This window comes from Channa argus, chromosome 14 (assembly GCF_033026475.1).
Source record: "Channa argus isolate prfri chromosome 14, Channa argus male v1.0, whole genome shotgun sequence".
NCBI classification, from domain to species: Eukaryota; Metazoa; Chordata; class Actinopteri; order Anabantiformes; family Channidae; genus Channa; species Channa argus.
The window spans coordinates 17,535,728-17,558,332 of NC_090210.1; the positions used below are offsets into that span (position 1 = coordinate 17,535,728).

A 22,605-nucleotide genomic window follows, 5' to 3' on the forward strand; every position below is an offset into this window, starting at 1 on the left:
ATTCATATATTTGTGGGCGTTCTAATGGCAAATATCACCGTAGGCCGGTTACAAGGGGAAAAAAACTAACACACACACACACACACAAAAACGCTGCAATATCAGATGAGCAAACAATAAATGAAGATCTACGGGGAGGCAGTTTCGCCCCATCCCGTTCAGTGTATTACAGGACTCCGGTTTGATTTGGGTTTAAATCCTGCAACTACCGTCGGTTTATTTCTGACAGGAGTCACAACGCCCGCGTTGTTTCGCTAAATGACAGATTTCCCACAGATACGCTCATAGTTATTAGATATACTTCTTAATGTCACCCCCCACTTATACTCTCCTTTTCGCTGCAAGGACACCGCGTATAATAATGATCCAGCTCTGCTCCATCCCCTGCGACCCCCTCCTCCTCAGTCTTTAAACTGTACTTCGCTTCCTCTGCTGGCTCGCCACGAAGGCACTGGTATGCAGACAGCGCTGATAATGACATTCACTGTCTACACTACAGCCAGTCTGGTCTGGGAAGACACTGCGGTCGACCTTTTACGCTCACACTGATTTGATGAGACCACGGTGGGGTTTATTACCGCGGCTTGCCCGTATGTCAAACGCACAGGTAGCTAAGCACAGTGCTTGTCCGATATACTCGATGTTCAAATCGCTTCAAACAACACATGATATTACGCACTTGTGTATGACATTATTTTAAACCACAAATAAGACATTTTGACCTCAAACAAACACGTAAACATAAAATGTACGCGCAATTCACGTGGAAACCTCTTAGTTAAGAGAAATCGTGCCTCTGAACGATTAACGTCCAGTAGTTAACGTCACTAGCTAACTGCGCTAGCTAGCTTAACTGATAGCTACCCCCCAGCTAAGTTACCCCGGTACAGTCGGGCTTAAAATCTGTCTTACCGACATATTACGCTACTGGGGTTTAAAGCAGGCTAACACAGCTCTCAAAAGCACGGACGTGCTACTTTAGCCGGGCTTGTGTCGAAGTCTGCGCCCCGTTCAGTTAGTGTTTCCCTCCCGTTGGTGTATGTTCCCCGTGGTTGGGGTTAGCGTTAGGTTATGGTTCCCGGGCGTAGCAAAAAACGGCTGGGGTTGGTTAAAGGGTCAGGCTTTGGGTCAGGTTAGGCATCTCACGGGGCGACTGGTTAAGGTTGAGGCTAGATTTAGGTTACGGTAAGGGGGTGGGGGGGGTGACACATATCTACCGCGGGACGGACATTTCGCCCCAGCAACGACAGCGAAGGACGGGCTTGCCTCGGGTCACCCAGCGCTGACTGAAACCCGCACCAGGGTCCGACAAGTTACGAAGGATAACCCACTTCAGCAGTATTAAAGCAGGCTAGTCCTGCGTGGTGACCGACAACGCTAACCAACTAACCAACCAACACAAATCCAACTAACCAACACAAATCACTAACACTACAACAGGATAGCAACAGATACAGGGCGACACAGCAGGCGAAACCAGGTTAGCTTCACCCCCACTCTTCGTCTGTCGTCTGCCACTGAACAGCTCAAACTCAGACGCTAACCGACACAAGCTAGAATCCGCTATCTTCCAATACAGCCACAACATCTTTAAATTAACAAGCCATTTAAAAACCGCCCATTGAAAAGCCTTATTCTGTTTTCAAACATTTACCTGAACGCCGCGTACCTCTGCGTCCGTCCTCAGTCGCTTAGGGTCTTCTCTACACTGGAAGAGCCTGGCGGACCGTCAACAAGATGCAGCCTGGAGGCTCCACTACAGCCCGCAACGTCACACTGCACACGGGGCTGAGAGGCGGAGACGTCACGCGGCTGACGGAAACTATGCGGGGGCGTCTCTCGTCTGCAGCAGCGCCGAGACCAAAAGGTGGTTCACGGTATGACACTTTGGATTTAATAGCATGAGTGGTGGAGTATTTCACCACTGATGTACGCAGGGCATTTTCATGCATAAAAGGCTGAAACATTTACGATCGAGACACCTGCGATGAATTATGACTAACGTTAAGTCAAGACTGGAGTTCAACAGACAGGTTCACTTTTTCAAGTCTGTCTTCAAACAATTGTTAGATGTTGATGTGAGCACTGAAACAGTGTTTGTTAGCTCCATTCCCCTATTTAAACGGGCATCCTCGAAAAAGGGTTCCTGTACAACAGATGTGGAACGATGCATTTGTCAGAATTCCAAACTATAATTTAAGATGCCCTCTACTACACTTGTACTACAATTAATAATAAATCCACTTGAAAGTATCCATTTTTATATTTTGAGCAGTACCCATTGGCTTGAATAAAATATATCTTGTGTATCTGAAATGCAAATGCAAGATATCTTATTTAATCTTAATTAGATTAGGTCTAGCCATAATTTAAAAGATATCTTATTTATCTTTTCCAGCATGTCAAATTCAAGACATTACTAGTCACAACTAAACTGTAGATATGTGAAACTGCTTCTATGACTACTAAAAAAAACACAGACGTCAGTTTCTGTGGAGCTCAGATTTTTAAAGGGGAAATTTATTACTACAGAGCTCATTTGAGCTATTTTCCAATATTACAATTGTTAATAATAAAGACATAAAGTTATCATTATCATTACAGAAGGGAGCATTTCCTAAAACGTTGCTTAGCTTTTGACCTGGGGTCTTGGGCAATATGTGTGAAAGAAAAAAAATGGATATTTTTATTGCGGGAAATAGGTAAAATGTTTAATAATTCCAAAGTAATTACACAGCATTTGTTGAGTCTTGGTCTAATGAGTTTGTGTTATGTCATGTGACACTACTGCAGCCAGATCAGAATCAGCTTCATTGGCAAAGTTTGCTAATACATACAAGGAATTCTGGTCATTGGAAGCCCTCAAGGACATGTTCAAAAAAGGAAACAAATACAACGCTACATAACGTGCTATATAAGCAGACCATTTACCATTTACCAAATACAGACAATATAACAATGACAATTACAGGCAAAAAAAAAAGACTAACAGCTACAGACAACATAAAGAGCGACGTAAAGTAGGCAAACCCGGATGCAGTGTGCGTGGCAGTTCTAACACAATTCCTTGTAGATGCAATGTTTGCGCGTGTTTGTTTTGGCATTATTTCAGGATGTAATGGCTAGCAGCAATGTAGCAGTAAGTATGAGGTCAGCTGTTAATGAGTATGAAGGTCTGAGGAAAGAAACTGTTCTGGTGTCTGGGGGTTTTGGGCAGATGGGGGTCTCTATAGCACCTGCCAGAGGGGAGAAGCTGGAAGAGGTTGTGTCCAGGGTGAGAGGGGTCAATGGTGATTTTCTTGGCTCTCAATATGTACAGGTCCTGGAGAGGGGGCAGGGAAGCACCAATTATTCTATCTGCAGACCAGGTTTTCTAAGATGTAATGCAGTCCTGTGTTAACCGAATCACTGACTGACCTGTTTCCATTGTAGGCAAGTAGTGGGGGGTTTAGCAGTGGCCCCTGATATCTGTGGTTCGACACTAGTCGTTCAAAGGATTTCATGACCACAGACGTCAGAGCGGTTGTCCTAACGTCATTTAGTCCTAATATGGAAGCTTTCTTTAGGGCTTTCTTATGGTCAAAAGTCATTCAGATATTACTTTGTTGTTCTTGAACAGTTGGAACACTTTTTTTAAATGTTCAGATTTCTGTTTTATGGCTGTTAATTTGCAACAATGTTTGTTTGTGTCTTTTTATATGTAGATTTATTTCACTTGTATTCTGGTCTTTAGCCTTTTTTTTTTTTTAACTGATGCACTAGGATTTAAAAGCCACTGTCAAATTTGTGGAAGCTCATGGGCATTCAAAGAAAGAAAGAACCTTGTTTCTTGAACACAGTTCAGAAAAATTAGTCTTAGAATCATCTAAACACAAGTTTATATAACTAAGTTTCTCCATGTTAACAATGTATCTCAATAATAAACCAGTGTAAGACTCAGACAGGGGTGTGTGTATGTAAACACACGTCGCGAGTAGCATTTGGCAGCTACTAAAGGTGAGGATAATGCGAATATGAAAAGCAGCATGAAACTAGATATGCATTGTGATTACCAAAACCTTAACTCTGGGTATCTGCTGATACCAAGTGCCTTATTTCTTAAATATATAGTATATCTTAGTGCGTAGAACTCAATCGCTGAAGAGGCAAAAATCACAACGACACTGTATGTTGCATGTGAACTGTCAGGAAATACAATGATAGGTTCCCTTCAAAACTGCAACTTATTCAGAGGGATTGTCAGGAGCAGAGTGAAAGCTGTGGCACTCCGGCTAGAAATGGCCTAAAGTCTTTTAGTCCTCTTATAGAAGCTTTCTTAGGGGCTGTAGTTATGATTGAGGACTTCCTGGTTTTCTGTCTTTGGAATAGCAGTTATATGCTCTTCCAAAAACTCTCTGCAAGTTCTCGGCTCCTCCTCATCAGGTGGAGAAAGCTTCCTGTAATCTGTAACTGCAAGGCTCTCCACACTGTTTTGAAAAGTTAGAAAAAAGTCAGAAAAAAAAATTCAACTTTTCGGAGTAGTTTCTCTTGATCGCCTTGGTCTCCTTTGTCAGTGAGTTTCTAGGCTGCCTGTACAGGAGTCTATTCCAGTTTCTATGAGCTTCCTCTTTCGCTCTGCAAAGCTGTGAACCAAAGGTTGTTGTTGACTTGTGAGTGATAAAACTGACATATGATGTCACATTGTTAGTCAGTTCATACACGTTTTCAGTTGCAGTTTCAAAAAGACTCCGGTCTGTACACTCCAGTCCGAAAGCAGCAGCTGCTTTGTCTCGCTGGTCGATTTCTTCACATTCTTAACTACAGGCTTTACAGCAGAAGATGAACAATGCAGTGACCTAAGTGACCCAGAGCTGCAATGCGAACAGAGCGATATGCACAGTGTAGCAGTGATTCAGTGTATTAGTGTTTCTGGCGGGGCAGTTTATGTGCCGTCTATATTTAGGCAGTTCATGGCTTAGGTTTGCTTTGTTAAATCCTCAAGTACAATGTAAAATTGAGTCTAGGTGTTTTTTCTCTAAGCTGGTTATTTGCTCGGCTAATTGCTGCAGCGCATCACTGAAACTGGCCTACGGTGGGATGTAAACAAAAAACTGTACAAATTAGGAAAACTTTTGCGAGAGAATAAAATGCTAAGTCTTATATTAAAAATATATATTTTTTGCAATAATGTCCAATCATACCATATTTATAGTATCTTGAATATGTTTTATATCTAGTCATAATTAAATTTGAAGATATCTTAAATTATATACAAATATATTTATTTATATCTCAAACTAAGATAGTCACATGTCCGTCGTAGGTATTTGAAAATGGACTGTTCACTAGTTATAATTTCTTTTTTGTAGATATCTTAAATTGACATTTTGAATTGATAGAACATCTTGAATTAGTCAAAATGCATTTTTAGATATTCAAAATATAACAGATATTCAAGTGAAACTTAATGTATGTATAAACAGCTTGGCATGCTCTGCTGACTTATATCTCTCATGTTCTTTCAGGTCCACTTCTCATTTGCAGTGGTGATAAGTAAGTAAATATTTTTACTCATATTGTACTCTAGTACAATTTTGAGTATTTAATTACCCTAAAATATTTGCAATTTTGATTTTTATTTAGTTGCTTATTTACTTTGATTTTTCTTTAATTTTTCAGTAGTATCAACCTTAAACAGACACAGAATTTATTTTACAACCTAAACCTGAGTTTAGTTTCATATGTCAGATTATTTTTCGATTTGAATCATGTTGTAGGTCAGCTTTATTGACGTAGCCTTGGATGACATTAGCTGGTGTGAACTGAAAGGACAGTTGCTTTATCTGTCTCGCTGGCTTTCCATCACGTTTGTGAAAATGAGAAGATAAGCAGGACAAACTCAGTGGGCAAAAGGGTGTTTTCTACTTCTATAGCTCCCCTCCCCCCTTGTTTTATGGACCTATCCTGCAAAAGGTCAAGAGGTCATTCAAGCACCTTATTGTGCATTTAGGGATGATGGGAGTCTACTGGAATGAGATTCTCTGAGTAATTTGTAACGTGTTTCCAAGCAAAGGAGATTAAATTCCCTTAGCAACTTTTACTGTGAATCCAACTGTGCATCACAGTCTATTCTAACTCTGAAATCTTCATCTGCAAAGGTTATGATGCTCTGTCTACTTACACTGGGGGATTTCAGCTGGAGTACACAATGGCTGGCTGACTGACCCTCATGTCTGATGTCACACGTATGTGAGAGCGGAGAGGATTGATAGAGCTTTGACAAACACCACCGTCGGCTGTTTCACCGCTGCATCTCTCTGACTCACTCTCTGACAGCAAGGTCAGCAGTTGTATTATGAGAGCAGATGTGCGTACACCCTGTCCAGCCCCAGAGAACGACAAGAGGGACATTGATTTTCCTGTAATAACATCATTCTGTGTACTGTGGGGAGTAAATTAATCTCATATGTGCAATAATGTGACCAACGCTGATTGTTCATTAGTGGTATTAACCAAAAAAAAAAAAAAAAAAGGATGAGGTAGCATAGACAGTGTGTGTGGGAGTGGGGGAGTTGGGATTCGCAGACAGAGTGTAACAGAGTAGCACATTGATAAGGTCTCCATTAGCCAAGAGTCTGCTAACTGTTATTGGACTTAGTACTAAGTGGACCCTGGGGCCAGAGACACAGTAGTTTCCATACATCTTGTCTGGAATCAATATAGTATATTGGAATATCTTCTGTACTGTATAATTTTGGAGTAATGATGCTTGTTGAAATGGGGGTCTGAAGTTAAACACCTTCACCGCAGATCGTACTTATGGTGGCCATTCGGCAAATCTTCTGCTCTCCGATGTGGGTCAGCAGGTTGCATCAGCTTTTGTTTGCTGCTACCACATAACCAGGTGTTGAATACCCATGTGTCGCATAACTTATGTAAATGGGTAGTTCTGTATACTGTAGGAGGTAAAAAAAGTCAATTATGTAAAGTCTAATGTAATCACAGTTACAATAACATGCATGTACATATTTCCAGACTTTTCCTGTTACAGTTAAACTTCATGTTAATTCGGGAAGTGACGCGGTTTTCATCACCTTGGCTCTGTACATCACCACAGTGTGTTTGAAATGAAACAGTCAAAATGTGCTTTAAGTATAGACTGTCAGTTGTAATTTGAGGGTTTTATGAACTGTGTTGGAATTATAGCCATTTTATTCACAGACCCCCCAGGTTTACGGGCTCAAAGGCATTCATTTGTCAGGTAATCTGCAAACCACAAACTTCAACAGATGCTTGGCTTCTTACGTGGTGTTGCTCTGCAAGGCCTTTATGTCTGTGGCCTCTAGTTCCTGCTTGTTCTTGGGGTGTTTGGTCCATGCTCAGCTGGATTCAGCTTAGGGGACTGAATTGGCCATTGCAGACTATTCCAGTACTTTATCTTAAGAAAATCATGTTGTTGTTTTGGTTTTTCGCAGTATGCTTCAGGTCACTGTCCCTTTGCAATGTAAAGTACCATCCAATGAGTTTATACCCTGATAAACAATGAGTCCTGGTCACATCATTGCACATAAAAGATGGTTGATTGTGGTGAACTCTGTGGTGATGTAATCTTGTGCCTGATCGGTGTACATACAGTATGTGAGTTATGTACAAAGGAAGAGAAACAAAAAGTGATTTAAAAAAATTAATAAATGTCAAAAGTGCAGAAATTATTCTAGATATGTTCAGTACTGCTACTTGACATTCAGCCTACCTTGAACCATATTTGTTATCAATTCTGAAAATGTACATTTTGTTTAACTAATTGTTCATAAAGCAGTGGAGAAAAATAACTATGTACATCTACTCATGTTCTGTAATTATATTTGAGGTGCTTGCACTCGGGTATAAGTACCTTTAGTATAATACTTGACTTGAAATACTTAAGTCAAGCGTGGTACTTGACTTGACTATTCTCCATTTTTACATTTTAGAGGGAAATTTGTACTTTTTACTTTTCTACATTTGACATGGGATTTGCTTTGCAAATCAAAAATAAGGTGATTAAAAGAGTGAACTTTTATTATAACCCTTCAATAATCTCACAGACTCTCAGATTTATCTGTGACCCACTGGAGGGTCTTAACCCCTATGATGGGAACCACAGGAGTGAACTGCATCTGCTTCACCTCAATAAGCTACAAGAATAAAATATGTCATTACACATATAATGCATCATTGCTGACATTGTACATTTTACTTAAGCAATATTTTTAATGCTGAACTTGTACTTGTACTGTAATGGAGTATGTATTATTACCATAAGGCTGTGACTATTCCTTCCACAACTGAAGTTATTTTAACGATTTGCTTCTAAAGTGAGATCATGCTTCTCTCCTCTTCTAATCACAGAATTTTCCAACAGCAGTCAGGGATCATTCATTGCTCTACTTGTGAATCCCATTAGTTCTTATTCAGCATGAAGTTTTTTCTGAAGTGGTCATCATGAAGAATCATTTCAAGTGTCTGCTAATGCAAGCACTGTTTTTATTACTCGAGACGCCACCAATAGATGATTACAGTCACTGAAGTAGCGCTCACAAATTTGTAACCACAGGGAGGGTGGAACAAGTATATTTAACAAGTGATGCTGGAAATCACTGAGAACAAGCCATTACCTCAGTATTACTGTCAAGAGGTCCAGTAAAAGCGGTGTGACGCAGACAGTGCCAAGGGGCAAACTAGATGCACTTTGAATTGCACTGTGTATTTTAATGGAGGACTGCATTTGACACCAATTCTTCTGCGGATTAATTAATCCATTCAGGGGTGGAATAATACACCCAACATGATAGGAGTAATTAAAACAGGATGGATTTTTAGATGGTTAGTGGGAAGAATGTCAAACACAACATCATGTGAATACAGAATAATGCAAAGACATTTATCCTTGTCCTGCATGCAGCAATGCTGGTAGAAGAATCATTTTCCACAAATGATCAGCGGCTTTTGGCTTGTCCTTTCAGGGGTCGCCACAGCGGAACGTGTCCTAAATCGTTGATTTGGCATGAGTTTAAGCTAGGCGAACTAGGCGGGCCACAGCTGGTGGGTTGGGATTCAAGCCCACGGCCTTCTGCATCCCAACTCAATGCTCTACCACTAACCCACCAGGCCCCATAGAATCATTTTCCATGAAATCTAGTTTAATTGAGAGTATATACACAATATACTACAGTTCAGTGGATCAGGATGTGAAATAAGCCCCATACAATAGGTTTCTACCCACCATTGTGCAGCTTATTGTAACATGCAAATCAATCAGTTTTATTATTTCTGACACGTCATAATTTCAATGGAACATTTTTTTTCACCTCTCAACTCTCAACACTGTGAGGGCGAAGCGCAGAAACATGGTACCAGTGACCTATTCACCCTCAGGGGGCCCATACAGGGGTCTAAAAGCCAGGCTGGAGTTGCGTGACCATTGGAGACACAGGCAGCTGGAGTGGAAAAGCTCAAGCTTAGCAACTCCAGACTAATTCCCTTCCCTCCAGACACCATATGAGTTTGAGAGTTCAGTTCTCGGCAGTAAAACTATCGCAGCCTGATGGTGCTCATGGTGCAGGTTAGTGCAGACAGGCGTGTGTTTGCACGAGCCTGACAGGGCACCATTATTTTATTCTTCTTCAAAAGTACTGACAGACCAAACAGTTCTAGACCTCTAGTCTGAGCTGCAGAGGTATAGTGATATCTGTGTGTTAAAGGTGTGAAGTAATAGTCAGAAGATGATTTTAGTATTAAACGTTTCCTTCAGCGCTAACACAAATCTGTCAGCAACTCCTGAATGCACTGGCATAAACATTTATACAGACTTCCACAGTGTCCAGAGATCAAATCCTGTCTTTGGTGATGCTCTGACTTCTCATTCAGAGCCAACGTCACAGCAACTGTTTAATTTACTAGTTTAAGTATAGCTGAAGCTTCTTATTCATAGTGTGTTAAACTAGCAAAGATGGTAAACATTATTTCTGCTTAATAGCCACATCTTAATTTTGTCATTGATCACATTAGCACAGCTGAAGCTTTGACTCTCATTAGGCCATAATCACACATGGAAACATTTTCCCTTGAAAATTATTTAACCGAAAAGGTTTTTTTGTCATAAAAAGCAAATGTTCCAAAATATTATTTTTGATTGAATTCTGCGACGCTCTCCTCCAATAAATGGAAAAGCCACCATTAAATTATAAAATATTTTAGGGTTTTTAATCTTAGAGGGAAATTAGCAAACATACTATTAAGCCACTCCTAGATATTAAAACCTCTTATTTTAACACTGCTAAAGGGTTTTTCCTGTAATTACAACAATGTTCATAATGATTTTTTTGTTTTATTGTTGCCATTGTTGTTTTATTGATTATTGAAAATAGGAATTCAATCTGTGTAGCAGAGGACTGGGGTTTTTTTTTTTTTTTTGTCAGGATTCAACATTTCCTATATTGCAATTTAATAACATCTTTAACTAGCTCCTTCATGCCTGCTAACAAAGAAATACCTGACACAAGTCAGGTTATTTTCGCAGAGTAGAAAAAAAGAGCTCTGTAAAATGATTGGAGTGCCTCTGAAAAATGAGATTCACAAACACAGATTACCACAAGGAGAGAAATAAAATGTTTATTTTACCATCTGGTTTTTTTTTCTGCAGAGTCCTGTAAGTGGTAAAAACCCCAAAGCGTAACAAATACAACAAGTAGTGTTTCCATTGGGTTCCACCAGTAACATTTTGGAATCAGTGTAGTGATAAAACAAAATTCAAAATTAAATCCGATTCACAAAAAGTAACAAATAAACATAAGTAACATGTAACAGATTGTGTTCCTCTATTTACTATCATGTTGGTGGTGTTACAGTCTGGGGTAGAGGGTCTTCAGCTCTTCAGAAGTTTTAAAGCAGTTTCACAAAATATCTAATGAACTTTGATATGTTTAAAACATGAGTACAGCAGATACAGATTACAGCTTCACAGCCGCGTGTTTTTGACTGAAACTGCACTCCATCATTGCTTTGGACTTTCCAGTAATCACTTTTTATTTACACAAAAAGATATACATGGAATGGAGAAAGTACAAAAAAAAAACCAAAAAAAAAAACAGACCATATGTTTCAGAAAGGCATAGTATTAAAAATCACAAAAGGAAATCAGAATATAAATTCTATGACTTAGGACAGTACATCTTTCTCATATATACTGTACCGTCTAATACGTACCGGCAAAAATTTTCTCAGAAATCTTTTTTTGTTTGTTATGTTTTTTGTTTTTTTGGTCCTGTGTGAATGCTTCATTTAAATGAAACCTAGTGTTCCAGCGTTTAGGTTTCATGTGCTACTTTTCCAGCCCAGCTTAGTGAGCACTTTCGTTCACAGTTTTGAGAGTATTAACTCAGTAATATTAGTGTTAGCTGGATGTTCCCTCTGGGGAGCTTGAAGCAGACTCTTGTTTTTCCTAGATGTTGCGTTTTCATCCGAACAAAGTCTGAACCTTTTTTGGTTCCTTTGTTCAGCCTGGACACTTAACACTCAGAACAAAATACATATAATGACGGCTATGTTGTTAAATAAAACATGTGAAAATATATAGATTTTTATTCTTTTTCTTTTTTAAAAGGCTAGTGTTATAATTGTTTCCTCTACAGAAGGTTTGTTCAGCCAAAACGAAATCCCAAAACAACTATGACAAAGACAGTTTTGTCCAACTGTGGCTTGAAGGTAAAAAGGCCTTGTCTAACATTTTACCTCGATAGAAATTTCTTACATATAAACAAACAAAATACGCACTGAAAACACGGCAACAGCTGGAAGGAGAGGATGCTGAGTTCATCTGTCAGGAGCTGTGCTTCATTCCTCCCACCCCCAGCAACCTTGGAAGAACGTTGTAGCCTTGTCAGATACCGACAAACAGGCCCAAATGAGAAAACTGATATCAGTGCAGATTTACGTGATATAAAAATAATTCAGAAAAAAAAAGTTAGGCTTAAGGGCAAATGGTTATAAATGGCAGAGAGTGAAACTGGTTTTGGCAAATAAGCGTTCTATTGTGCATGTGCGGCCCTCAAAGAGAAGGTTAATGTCGTCGGGTTGTTTCATAACCATGCAGCTTGAAGACACTGGGATGCCACGTAACATGTACATGGGTGTGTGAGTGTATGGGTGTATGAGCACCGATGTCTGTCACACACACTCCTCTGCTGACATCAGGAGTGGATTGATATACTCGAACCCTTCAAACTCAGATTGGTCGATCTTCTTGACCACATCACTACAGTGAAGAAATAGACAAAAAAAAAAAACATGTCAATTTTGTAGAAATTGAACAATAAATGGATCATGACAGAAAAAGAGAGCAGATCAATGGGAACTCACTCTTCATCAGGTGTGAGCTGGATGGGCTCGTTAGTGAACTGGGCGTCGAAGTTGTCCAGTCCGAATTCCCCTGAGATGTTGGGCTTAAATGGAGGAACCACCTGCTTCTGCTCCAGCTAAAATGGAAACAGGCATGAAAAAGTGATCATAGGAGAATTTAATATTTAACAACTATTCTTCTTCTTAACCCATAATTTGTTTTACAATTTTATAAATAATTTTTACTACTCAGCATATTGTGGTTTAAGCTGGTGCCTGTTTTTCTCTGATTCTACATTAATGAAAAATTAATCAAGGTATGTATTGTTAATTATTGTTATTAATTATTATTAATTTGATGGGTAAGTTTAAAGAAAATCATTAGTTAACTACTGTGATAATTTTTTGAATGAAGTTTTAATCATTGAAGTAACTAAAAATAAAAACATTTCTGATTCCAACTTCTGAAAAATTAGGAATACGTTTTTCATCATCAAAAACTTTGGCTCTATGAAACTGCTTTGATTATATTTTAAATTAAAAATGTTCATTTTAATTGTATAAATTACATTGTTTTTAGATTATAAAACTCAAAAAAATATAGCCAGGTTTCCACAGTTAAGAAACTTTTATTCTGCTTGGATTAAAGTGTCTTTCCTAAATATTATTAAAATAACTAAATTGTGAATTAATATTTTTATTTTGTTTTAAAGTGTCATTTTGTTCCACAGAGTCAATAAATAAAACGATTGCGACTCCGTTACCTAAACATAGATTTCTATTCTCCCCCCATTGTTTATTGCTGTATTTGTGCAACTTAAATTTAAACACATTAATAAAAAAAAAAAAAAAAAAACAGCAAATAATTTAACAATGAAAATACTCAATACATTCTTTCACTGGTCATTCAATTGTAGATTCATCTGAAAAGAGTACATGGTCAACATCTCTTTAAAGTGTGTGTATGTGCTTAGGGAGAGGGTGAGAAGGCTGTAAGCTGATGCCTGCAGACACTCTGACCGACTGTTGGGTCCTTGCTCCAGACCAAACAGGGAAAAGAGGTCATGGTGATCCCTGGCAAGCTGCCCTGTCTGTCTGACTCATTGACATTTTACCCACCACTGCACGTCTGTTTCTCTGTCTGCCTTCAGACATAAAAACGTGCCCGACTGTTTACACGTGTGCAGACATTTAGCAAATATTTATATAAATCAGGTTTAACTGTGAACTTAATAGGTTCAACTGAGTTCGAAACAAATAAATGGGGAAAAAACATTGAAAGATAAAACATCAAACACCATTTTAATGCAAGGCTCACATTATTATTACAGTAATAGTCAAGATACTTTTAAGTACCACATAGAATTAAATTTTAACTTCATTCTATCACAGTCATACCATCAACAGTAAAGAAGCTAAAAATAGTAAAACCTTTGACAAGGTCTAGAATAATTTACAAAGTACAATGTAAAATATGTGAATTTTGTAGTTTAGCATTTCATCTGAAGGTCACAACTCTTTAAGAATGAAGCTGAAATTAGCTTTATTAATTACTTTCTTGTGAACATAAACAGTTGGTCCAAATTACTTCACTGTGAGGTGTAACATTAATGAGTGTACACCCAGATGCCAAGATATGAGCTCAGCCCGCTAGTCTGTCAGTCAACAGTATGTCTCTAGTAATTTCCTTTCTATCTTTGGCTTCCTGTCTCAGTTAGTCTGTTAGTCAGTCTATCTGCTGTTGCCAGTCTTCTGTGCAGCCCGCTTGTTTCTGTCAGTTTTTCTGTTTTTCACAAGGACACGAGTCTCATCCTATCACTAAAAAGCCTCAGTTTTTACAGAGCAGGATGGAGAAGCTGACCCCACAGACTTAGATACGACCTACTGCTATCTGGTAGCAGCTTTTTATTTGTCTTTCTCAACAGGATCCATACTTTGTTCTGACGTATGTGGCAAGAGGCATTTACCACTGATTTTATTCATTTAAAATTAGAGGAGAAAGGGTGTTAAGGTGTTGGATGAGGTTTGTAAGAAAATAAGCTGGAGAGAGAAAAAAGCAGAAAGATGAAAGATAAATGACTCACAAGGTCCCAGTCAACGTTTCGAAAGAATGGATGGCCCATGATGTCTGCAAAGCCTGTCTGAGGGTGGCAGCCTAGACGCTCCTTAGGATCCTGTGGGAGTGAGCGTGACAGAACAGTGAGAGACCGAAAGACGTGATGGTGAAAGGGACCGATAAATGCCAAGAAAGTTGGGAACATAAGAATTTGCTAGGAAGATAGAAAAGGAGAAAAATATTTTTTATGAACTTTAAAAGAAACAAAACAAAAGGTGCAAGAGACACACAGACACACAGGTGTAAGGAGGGTGGAGGGGAAAAAAAAAAAGAGAGAAACTACAACACAGTGAGATCAGTTGCAACTGGGGTCATAATAATATAATACTCAGGAGTTGGCAGGAGCCAGCACTGTTTGATAGATCCAGGTCTGTCACCTCTTCTTACCTTGTTGAGGAATCCTTTGAGCACACTGGCAGCTTTAACTGACAACGAGCGGGGAATTCTGATCTGTTTTTCCAATATTACTGCAGGAGGCAGGAGAAAAGGGAGAGAAGATGGTTGCAAGAGCGGGTTAGTCCACGTTTTGATTTCAACATTGATTTAAATAAATAAATACATAACAAGGGTCTAATGTTTAGATAACAAAAATATCTATTCTTTTTAACCTATAAGTGCTTGTGTGTATTAATTTCTTCAACTCTCCCATTCTCATGCACATTTGTTTATTACTGGGTGCACCTCCCCAAGTGGTAGCAAGCAAATCTGCATCAGAGCGACAAGATGACGATGCTTAGCGGTGACTTTTTCAAGTGGTATCACCTTAATTCCCATTTATCCAACATTATTCTAGCAGTTTGAGTAAATGAAACACTTTAAAACCATATTTACAATGATGTAATTACAAAAAAAAAAAAACACACATCTTCACACATTTCACTGTAACAGATGGTGTGCCTGCTTCTGAGAGAGGCATCCATTAGAAAGGTGTTAACACAAAGGTGTTACATGCTGCACCAGATCTTGTTTTCCTCTGCTTATAAACCTCTGCAGTGTGTGCGTCTTACCTTGGAAGAGGTAGTCTTCTGTGTTCTGGTCGGGGTTGTCAGAGCTCCCGACAATGTCGAAAGGTGATCGGCCCGCCATCATCTCAAACATTAGCACACCCAGTGCCCACCAGTCCACACTGAAGCCTAAGATACACACATTGTACATTACAAAAAAAATCTGACGTACAGCTGTTTCCAGTCATTGAATCCTTTTGAAGCATTCACTCAGGGTTTCCCCAAGGCTTTTCAGCAGCTCCCAGAGAGTTGCTCTGGAAATGAAGAAATGGAAATTCAACCTGCACTCACTTCAATATTTACACCTTTTTTACTTTGAGTGTCAAAACATTTCAAAAATTAAAGTATTTTCCACAAGGATTAAACATATAAAAACAGTGATATGATCTGCAGAACTTGTTGCTATGATACCTCTTTTGGTAGTCATGGAGGTTTTTTCTATTTTTAATGTATTGCATTAATAGAGGTGCAGCACTCAGCCATGATGTAGAAACTGATATTTTACTCAACACTTAAACCTTTGTTTTAATAGCTGTAACACATTACTTTGGGCTGTATATGTCAGTCATCCACCATCACTTATTCAAGCCAAGGACTCTACATGATGGGTTTAGGTAAAGCCCCATTCAGAGGATTTGACAATTGCTTCCTTTGTTTTTTCTTAAATGCATTAGTCTACCTTTTAGCTTTCCCCTCTTCCTTTCTTTCCTTTAGCACCGCAAAAAAAACAGATGTTTCCCATGTTATAAGTCTATTTTCTTCCTTTTATATGTGCTTGTACAATCTCACACACAAGTTAATTACCTTTTAGTACTGAGTTTACAGATAAGCCTTTTAACGCATCCCTTCTCATTTATTTGAAAGGGGGAAATGCAGTGATGCATTGAGGTGGACTTCAGTGCTGTGTTTGGGTATCTAATACAGGTTTAAACACATAAATCCAACTCTCGAGCGGGACCTCCCAGATTGCAGAGGCCACCAACCGGCAATGTTTTAATACAACTGTCTACGTAAAATCATTCATTCAAAGTAAAACATGCTTAGACGTTATAAATTTTCAGCCCACTTGTATAATTAAGGATAACAAAAACAATAAAACAGCTCTCAATTCAATCCATAGAGGCAGCAATGAAAAAAATGACACATTTCACAATAGGTAGCATTGGACTAAATAATAACAGATTGTACAGGTGCACACAAAAAAATGGCCAATAAGTGCACTACATAGAAAAGACTTCTAAAACAGTGCAGTTAACCCAGGAACTACACCCCTGTACATTGATAATCATGACTGTGAACAGCATCTCAGATATTCCCGCATAATGCCTCATAATCTGTATAATAGTGAATCATCGGATAGCATTTCAGATAAGTGCTTGTGTGTTGTAATTCTCACCATAATCCTCTCCTCTGAGTATTTCGGGGGCAATGTAATTGGGGGTACCACAGAAAGTGCTTGTTGTATCGCCTGGTCTCAAGCCCTCCTGCAAAAAACAGAGATCAACAGCCGTAAGATCCACTCAGAGGACTGTAAACTGACACTTGTGTTTTTCTGCAGGTGCTTTTATCCAAAGTGCATTATGGTATCATGAGAGCCTCCGGTAAACGGCATACCACACCTTGCACATGCCGTAGTCTGTAAGTTTGATGTGCCCTTCAGAGTCCAGCAGCACATTGTCCAGTTTTAGATCTCTGTAGATGATTCCCCGCTCATGAAGGTAGTTCAGTGCCAGACTAATCTCTGCTGAGTAAAATCTGAAATAGAGAGAATTCAGGCTTTTTCAAAATCACATATGACTTCATAAAGACTCAGTATGATATCAATATTTTTGATGTGCATACCTGGCGTGTTCTTCAGGGAGTTTCCTTTGTCTCTGCATGTGGAACATAAGGTCTCCACCATTTACGTATTCAATGACAAAGAACAGTCTGTGGAAAGAGGGAAAAGTTATGATTATTTGTTTTATTGGAATACATCATTTGGCATTTGTTTATTTGTATAACAGATTAGGGTCGGTGGATGAATGTACATAGCATGTGAAAGACTGCTACAGATATTTTATGAGTTAGTGGTGGCCAGTTCCCTCTTCTATGCTTTGGTTTGCTGGGGCAGCAATATGAAGGTAGCAGACAGTAACAGACTGAACAAACTAACTAGATGGCTGGTTCTGTTCTGGGGGAGGAGCTGGACCCTCTACATGTTGTGGCTGAGAAGAAAATGGTTTCCAAACTCCTCTCAAACCTGGACTATTCCTCCCACAGACTCCACTGCGCGCTGGCTGCACAGGGGAGCACTTTTAACAAGAGACTGATCACAGTCAAGTGCTCCACAGAACACTACAGGAGATCCTTTTCTCCCAGTGCCCATTAAACTCGTTCCCCTTCTGTAAAAAGAAGGGGGACTGAAAGGTGTAAATGGATAAGTGAATTATAATCTATTTTATTTTTACTTCTTTAGCAGCTTTGTTCTTGCTTAATGATCAGTTTGTATTTGTTTATTTGTCTGTGCTTTCTTTCTCTTTTGGTGGATGTTCTTTTCCTTTCTTTCTACTTTTCACGCGGAGAGCAGCTGTAACTAGGCAACACAATTTCCCTATGGGATAAATAAAGTTGCTTGAATCTTTAGTGAAATTACACAGATTTGTTTATTTCACAAATTTTGTTTCATAATTTTACTCCTTTTTTGAAACCTTTGAGGAACAACATGCATATAACTGCACAATTACCCAGTTCATTGTATTTCTTGGAAACAAAATGTCAGCAAAATTAATAAAAACAAAACAAAACAAAAAAAAGGGAAATAAATGTGAAATAAAAGAGCCCTTAGATTATTTTGTATATATATGTAGTTTTATTGATATTTAATTTAGCTTTATAAACATTGATTACTTCTTGAGCTGACATTTTCTGTAATTTTAAATAGGTAATGTCAATTGAAAAGGGCCACTCCTAACAAAAAAGACCAATACAGTATGGATGAAGCTTTTGAGTGTTGAACTATAGAAAAACTAAGGATGTTACATCTGACCTTAAACTATTATTGTTACTCATTGTGTCTAGAACAGTTAATGAGACAAAGACTTTACACCAAGTTTTCAGGGGCTTTCAGATGGGACCTTCCCATAAGTTTAACCACAACCACACACTCCTCTGAGTCTTTTGTTTACTTAAATGAAGCCATACTTGAACCACTCAAGCAGTAGGTGCAGACACAGGCGTAAGTGGTAGACTGTAGCTAGCAGAGCAAGAAAGTAGGAGGTGGTATATATATGGACTTCTGCTGCCCAAAACCTATACTGACATTTTCAAACTCTTTAGTTGAGGTCTAGTGTATTCATTTAACTCTTATCCTTCGGTTCTGAAAATACAGGAGAGGAAGGTGTGGGAGTTTTCTTGCAATCCAATCGCATCTAATGCAACCTAAAGGTGCTCTAACATCAGCTTCACTTTGAGTGTAAAGGTAATTTTGTTACATTTTCAAATTTTTTAAAAGATTCCAAACTGTAACTGAATTTCCACATGCTTGAAGACTTCTCTGTGCCTTAGAGAAACCGCATGACTCACCTGCTTTCTGTCTGGAAACAGGAATGGAGACCGACCAGGAAGGGATGATTAGAGGCTTGCTCAAAGACGTGCTTTTCTGTTTGGACCCAGTCAATGTCCTGAAAGAGAAACACATAATGACGCACCCAAATGTCAATCAGAGATCGTTCTGACATAGTACCCTTGAATCTATAAAAGCCTAATAAGTACAGAGCACTATTGACCTTCCTGCAAAACTTGAGGTTTGCTCATGCGTACAGTGAGCAGCAGGATAAAAGGCCTTAGCCAGTAGAAGCAGCAGCAGGTCTGTATTGATGGCTGGATGTTAATTGGTCTGGACACAGATGCTGTTCACACTGACACGGCAGGGACAGCACAACACTTCAACATTGATCACGAGGCACTTTGCTCAATTTGTCAATCACACTAAGTACGTCTAATCAAGGCTAACTACTCCCATTGCCACTGGCTGTGCTGCTACAGGTGTTCTCTGAGATCAATTTTTGATGACGTTGATCTACACCTCCCTGGACACACTCATGTCTTCGAAGAGGTCTGTCAACTTCATAATGTTTCAGATAAGATACACAAGATAGATTTGGATCACCATGACATGTTCATTGTGCTATGTATAACAGCTCCCAATGATTGTGCTAATTACATTAATTATACATGACAGTGACAGAAGACTCATGACTTCTCACATCTGAACAGGCAGAGGTGTTACTGTCACACTGTAAAGACTTGAAGGAACAGTTCTACTTCACTACGATACTGTTCATTGTTCCCTACTTGAGTGGACATAATAAACCACAACTTGTTTAACTATTAGCAAGCAATTATATACACAATGACACAATTATGCTGAAGAATTTAATTATTCAGCATCATTTATCTGTCATTGGATGTGAAATTAATTTGCAGGTTCATATAAAAATATGGTCAAAAAAAGAAAGTGTTTAAAAAATATTTTTAATGTTTTCCTGTGCAAATGCAAGATTTTACTATATAAACACACTTTTTAGGAATATTCCCGTTTTTAGATTGCGGAGCTGGTCATTGATACACTTTTTCAAATATATTTTTAAGGAAGAAACTTCACCAGGTGTAACCATGTGGTTTACTGATATGTTTTTTATCATGTTAGTGTGGACAGCAATGCAGCACTATGGCACAAATAAATAAGGTAAAGACACTGAACTGCTGAAGTTAGGTTTTGGTGGTGGGTGGAGGGTCAGGCATTAACCCGTTTCAGACATGAACTCTAGAGAATGTAAGGAGGATCAGGTCCAAGAGTTTCCCTTTCATACATGTAACCAACATCGGAACATAGTCCATGCGAGATGCGTTCTCACTTGTGAAGAAATATTCTGGGTAACTGGGCAAGGGGGTGGTATTTGGGCTCTTTGAGCAGGGGCGGGATATGGCGCAAAAACAATGCTGCGGAAGTGACAATGTTTTGCATTGTAATCTGGTCATATACCACAGAATCTCGTGCTGTTCCTTGTATTTGTTTGACAGTTCACAAATGTTGTTGTCCTTCCAGTTCGACATTGTTGTTGTGTTCGTATAAATAAACGAATTCTTCACCTTCGGTTGTTTGTATTTGCCCAGTTTTGCGGCAGTCACAGGAAATTAACGTCATCAACAGGCACACTCACTAATGCTGAATCCTCCGGAGTACTACCTCTTCTATACACAATTAAGCCCGGCTAGGGATAATCTGGACTTTGCACTAGAGAGCTGGCTAACAGAAGGCCAACAGACTTGGGTGCCTTCTCACAGATGCCCACCACAGACAAAGTCTGGAAAATGTCTGAATTCCAGTGCATGTCTGAAAGGGGCTATAGTCATTGTTTAGCACCAGTTGTGTTTACCTCATCGTCATTGACAAGCTCTTTCTTCACCACCTTCATCGCATAGATGCGTTCCGTCTTCTTCAGCTGCACCAACAGCACCTTAGCGTAGCTGCCTCTGCCGATTACCCTCAACAGATCGAAGTCTGCAAGGCCAAGGCTTGAAGGCGATTTCCCTGTGTCTCTACTGCTCCGCGCCTGGGTGCAGTTAGGAAAGGAAGGTCATCACTCAAACAGTACACAACAAAATCTTATAAACACAAAACATGCTAAACAAGTAAAGATTTACAACAATTTCCTATCAACTAATTATTCTCTCCCCCTCTCAAGATATATTTCTTCATGCACTGGTGATTTGCTTAAACCAAACCATTCAGATCAGATGACCTCTATACACTGTCTAATCTATTTACACCATGTAATGAAAGGAATTTGTGTGTTAGTCCAATAAATCTTTCTCGGAAGATTCCCTTTGAATGATCCTTTTTGATTCTAAAATTTTTAACCAACAAACATTTGTAGAGTACATACAACATCTGCCTTCATTGACAGTATTTCTTAATGATATCCTTGCTTTATTAAATACCATCATAGGACTTCTTAGTGAAGCTGACTACTGCCTTCAGCCTTTCCTCACTTTTTTTCCTTCCTCCTCTAGTGTCATCTGCTCTGTAGTGAACCACTGCCTCCACATCCCTGCAGGTGACAACCCCTAACCCCAGAGTCAGACATGGAATTATAGGTAAGATCCTGTGGCTTGCCCTCTCTTGCCTCCATCTATCTGTGACCAAATCAATCTATTCTTTATCCATTTCCAGCTCTCCAGTTCGATCCAAAAAACCCACCCTTCCAATCCCAAACTATATCCAGGGAAATTAATCAGCTTCTGGTGTTAAGAGCTGTGATAAAAGATTACTTTATTAATTTCGAAGGAAATCAATACCAACAGCTCTCCAAGGGCTCTTACATCTGTATGCACACCCTATACCAAACATCTGCAGATGGTAGAACAGAGATTACTCAAATGTACATGCAACCAAAATAAATGGAAAAAAGGGTGCTCATAATTACAGGATATTTTTTCTGCCTTCTTACACAAACGTGCCAATTCCTGTGTGTAAATACACACACACACAAAAAAACCCCTATCTAGCCCACATGACAGGTTGACAGACTATGAGTCAAACATCAGTTGCATTTGAAAAGATTTCTCTCTCACCTCTTTCTCTTCTCCATCATAAGTCAAGCTTTCTCTGGAGCCTTTATTCTGAGGGCCTAAAAGAAAAGAGGAGAGAGTGGCAGACAGAGTGACAGACAGACAGAAGGAGAGGGGGAGGCAGGAGAGAAAAAAAATTGTAAAGATGAGAAAAGAAGGGAAGAAATTAGGTGAGAGACAGTCACATGGTTTGTTCAGTACAAGAGAAAAAGCTTTTTGTATGCACCCTACAAATAAACCAGAACATTTAAAATAACACCATTTCTTTATTAGGTAGATAGATAAAGACAAAGTGGAAGTGTTTGTTTGTGAATTGTCACAAGCCCGTTTCACATATGAACTCTGGACAATGTCAGAAAATAAATCAATAAATATTTTATTTAATTTTTTTAAATCAGCCCCGGACATTGTCTGGTGTTGCGTTTCACACACGTAAAACACAGTGGGAGATTCATTACGATCACTTAATTGAATAAGGAACGTCGTCAACACGACAATTTGCTCACTCTAAAT

The 22,605-nt window shown here is 39.0% G+C and overlaps 2 protein-coding genes and 1 long non-coding RNA gene across 3 annotated transcripts in view; 1 reads left to right on the forward strand and 2 right to left on the reverse strand.

Moving 5' to 3' along the window:
* skila (SKI-like proto-oncogene a) overlaps positions 1-1,781 on the reverse strand; it is a 32,568-nt gene extending 30,787 nt beyond the window's left edge. The window contains exon 1 of the mRNA XM_067475289.1: positions 1,655-1,781. The gene's annotated coding sequence lies outside the window, so the exon portion shown is untranslated. The remainder of the gene's footprint in view (positions 1-1,654) is intronic.
* LOC137098746 (uncharacterized) lies at positions 1,740-8,152 on the forward strand. The gene is made up of 3 exons (XR_010910635.1): positions 1,740-1,877; positions 5,505-5,532; positions 6,138-8,152. It is a non-coding gene; the product is annotated as an uncharacterized lncRNA (long non-coding RNA).
* A 2,464-nt stretch (positions 8,153-10,616) lies between these two features.
* The window catches only part of prkci (protein kinase C, iota), a 29,144-nt gene continuing 17,155 nt past the window's right edge, over positions 10,617-22,605 (reverse strand). Inside the window, exons 8-18 of the mRNA XM_067474832.1 lie at positions 22,096-22,151; positions 20,898-21,074; positions 19,042-19,139; positions 17,320-17,406; positions 17,097-17,232; positions 16,874-16,961; positions 15,481-15,606; positions 14,861-14,940; positions 14,442-14,531; positions 12,379-12,494; positions 10,617-12,274 (exon numbers count right to left, since the gene is read on the reverse strand). Of these exons, the coding sequence (XP_067330933.1) occupies positions 12,187-12,274; positions 12,379-12,494; positions 14,442-14,531; positions 14,861-14,940; positions 15,481-15,606; positions 16,874-16,961; positions 17,097-17,232; positions 17,320-17,406; positions 19,042-19,139; positions 20,898-21,074; positions 22,096-22,151 (1,142 nt within the window). The 3' untranslated portion in view covers positions 10,617-12,186. The remainder of the gene's footprint in view (positions 12,275-12,378; positions 12,495-14,441; positions 14,532-14,860; positions 14,941-15,480; positions 15,607-16,873; positions 16,962-17,096; positions 17,233-17,319; positions 17,407-19,041; positions 19,140-20,897; positions 21,075-22,095; positions 22,152-22,605) is intronic.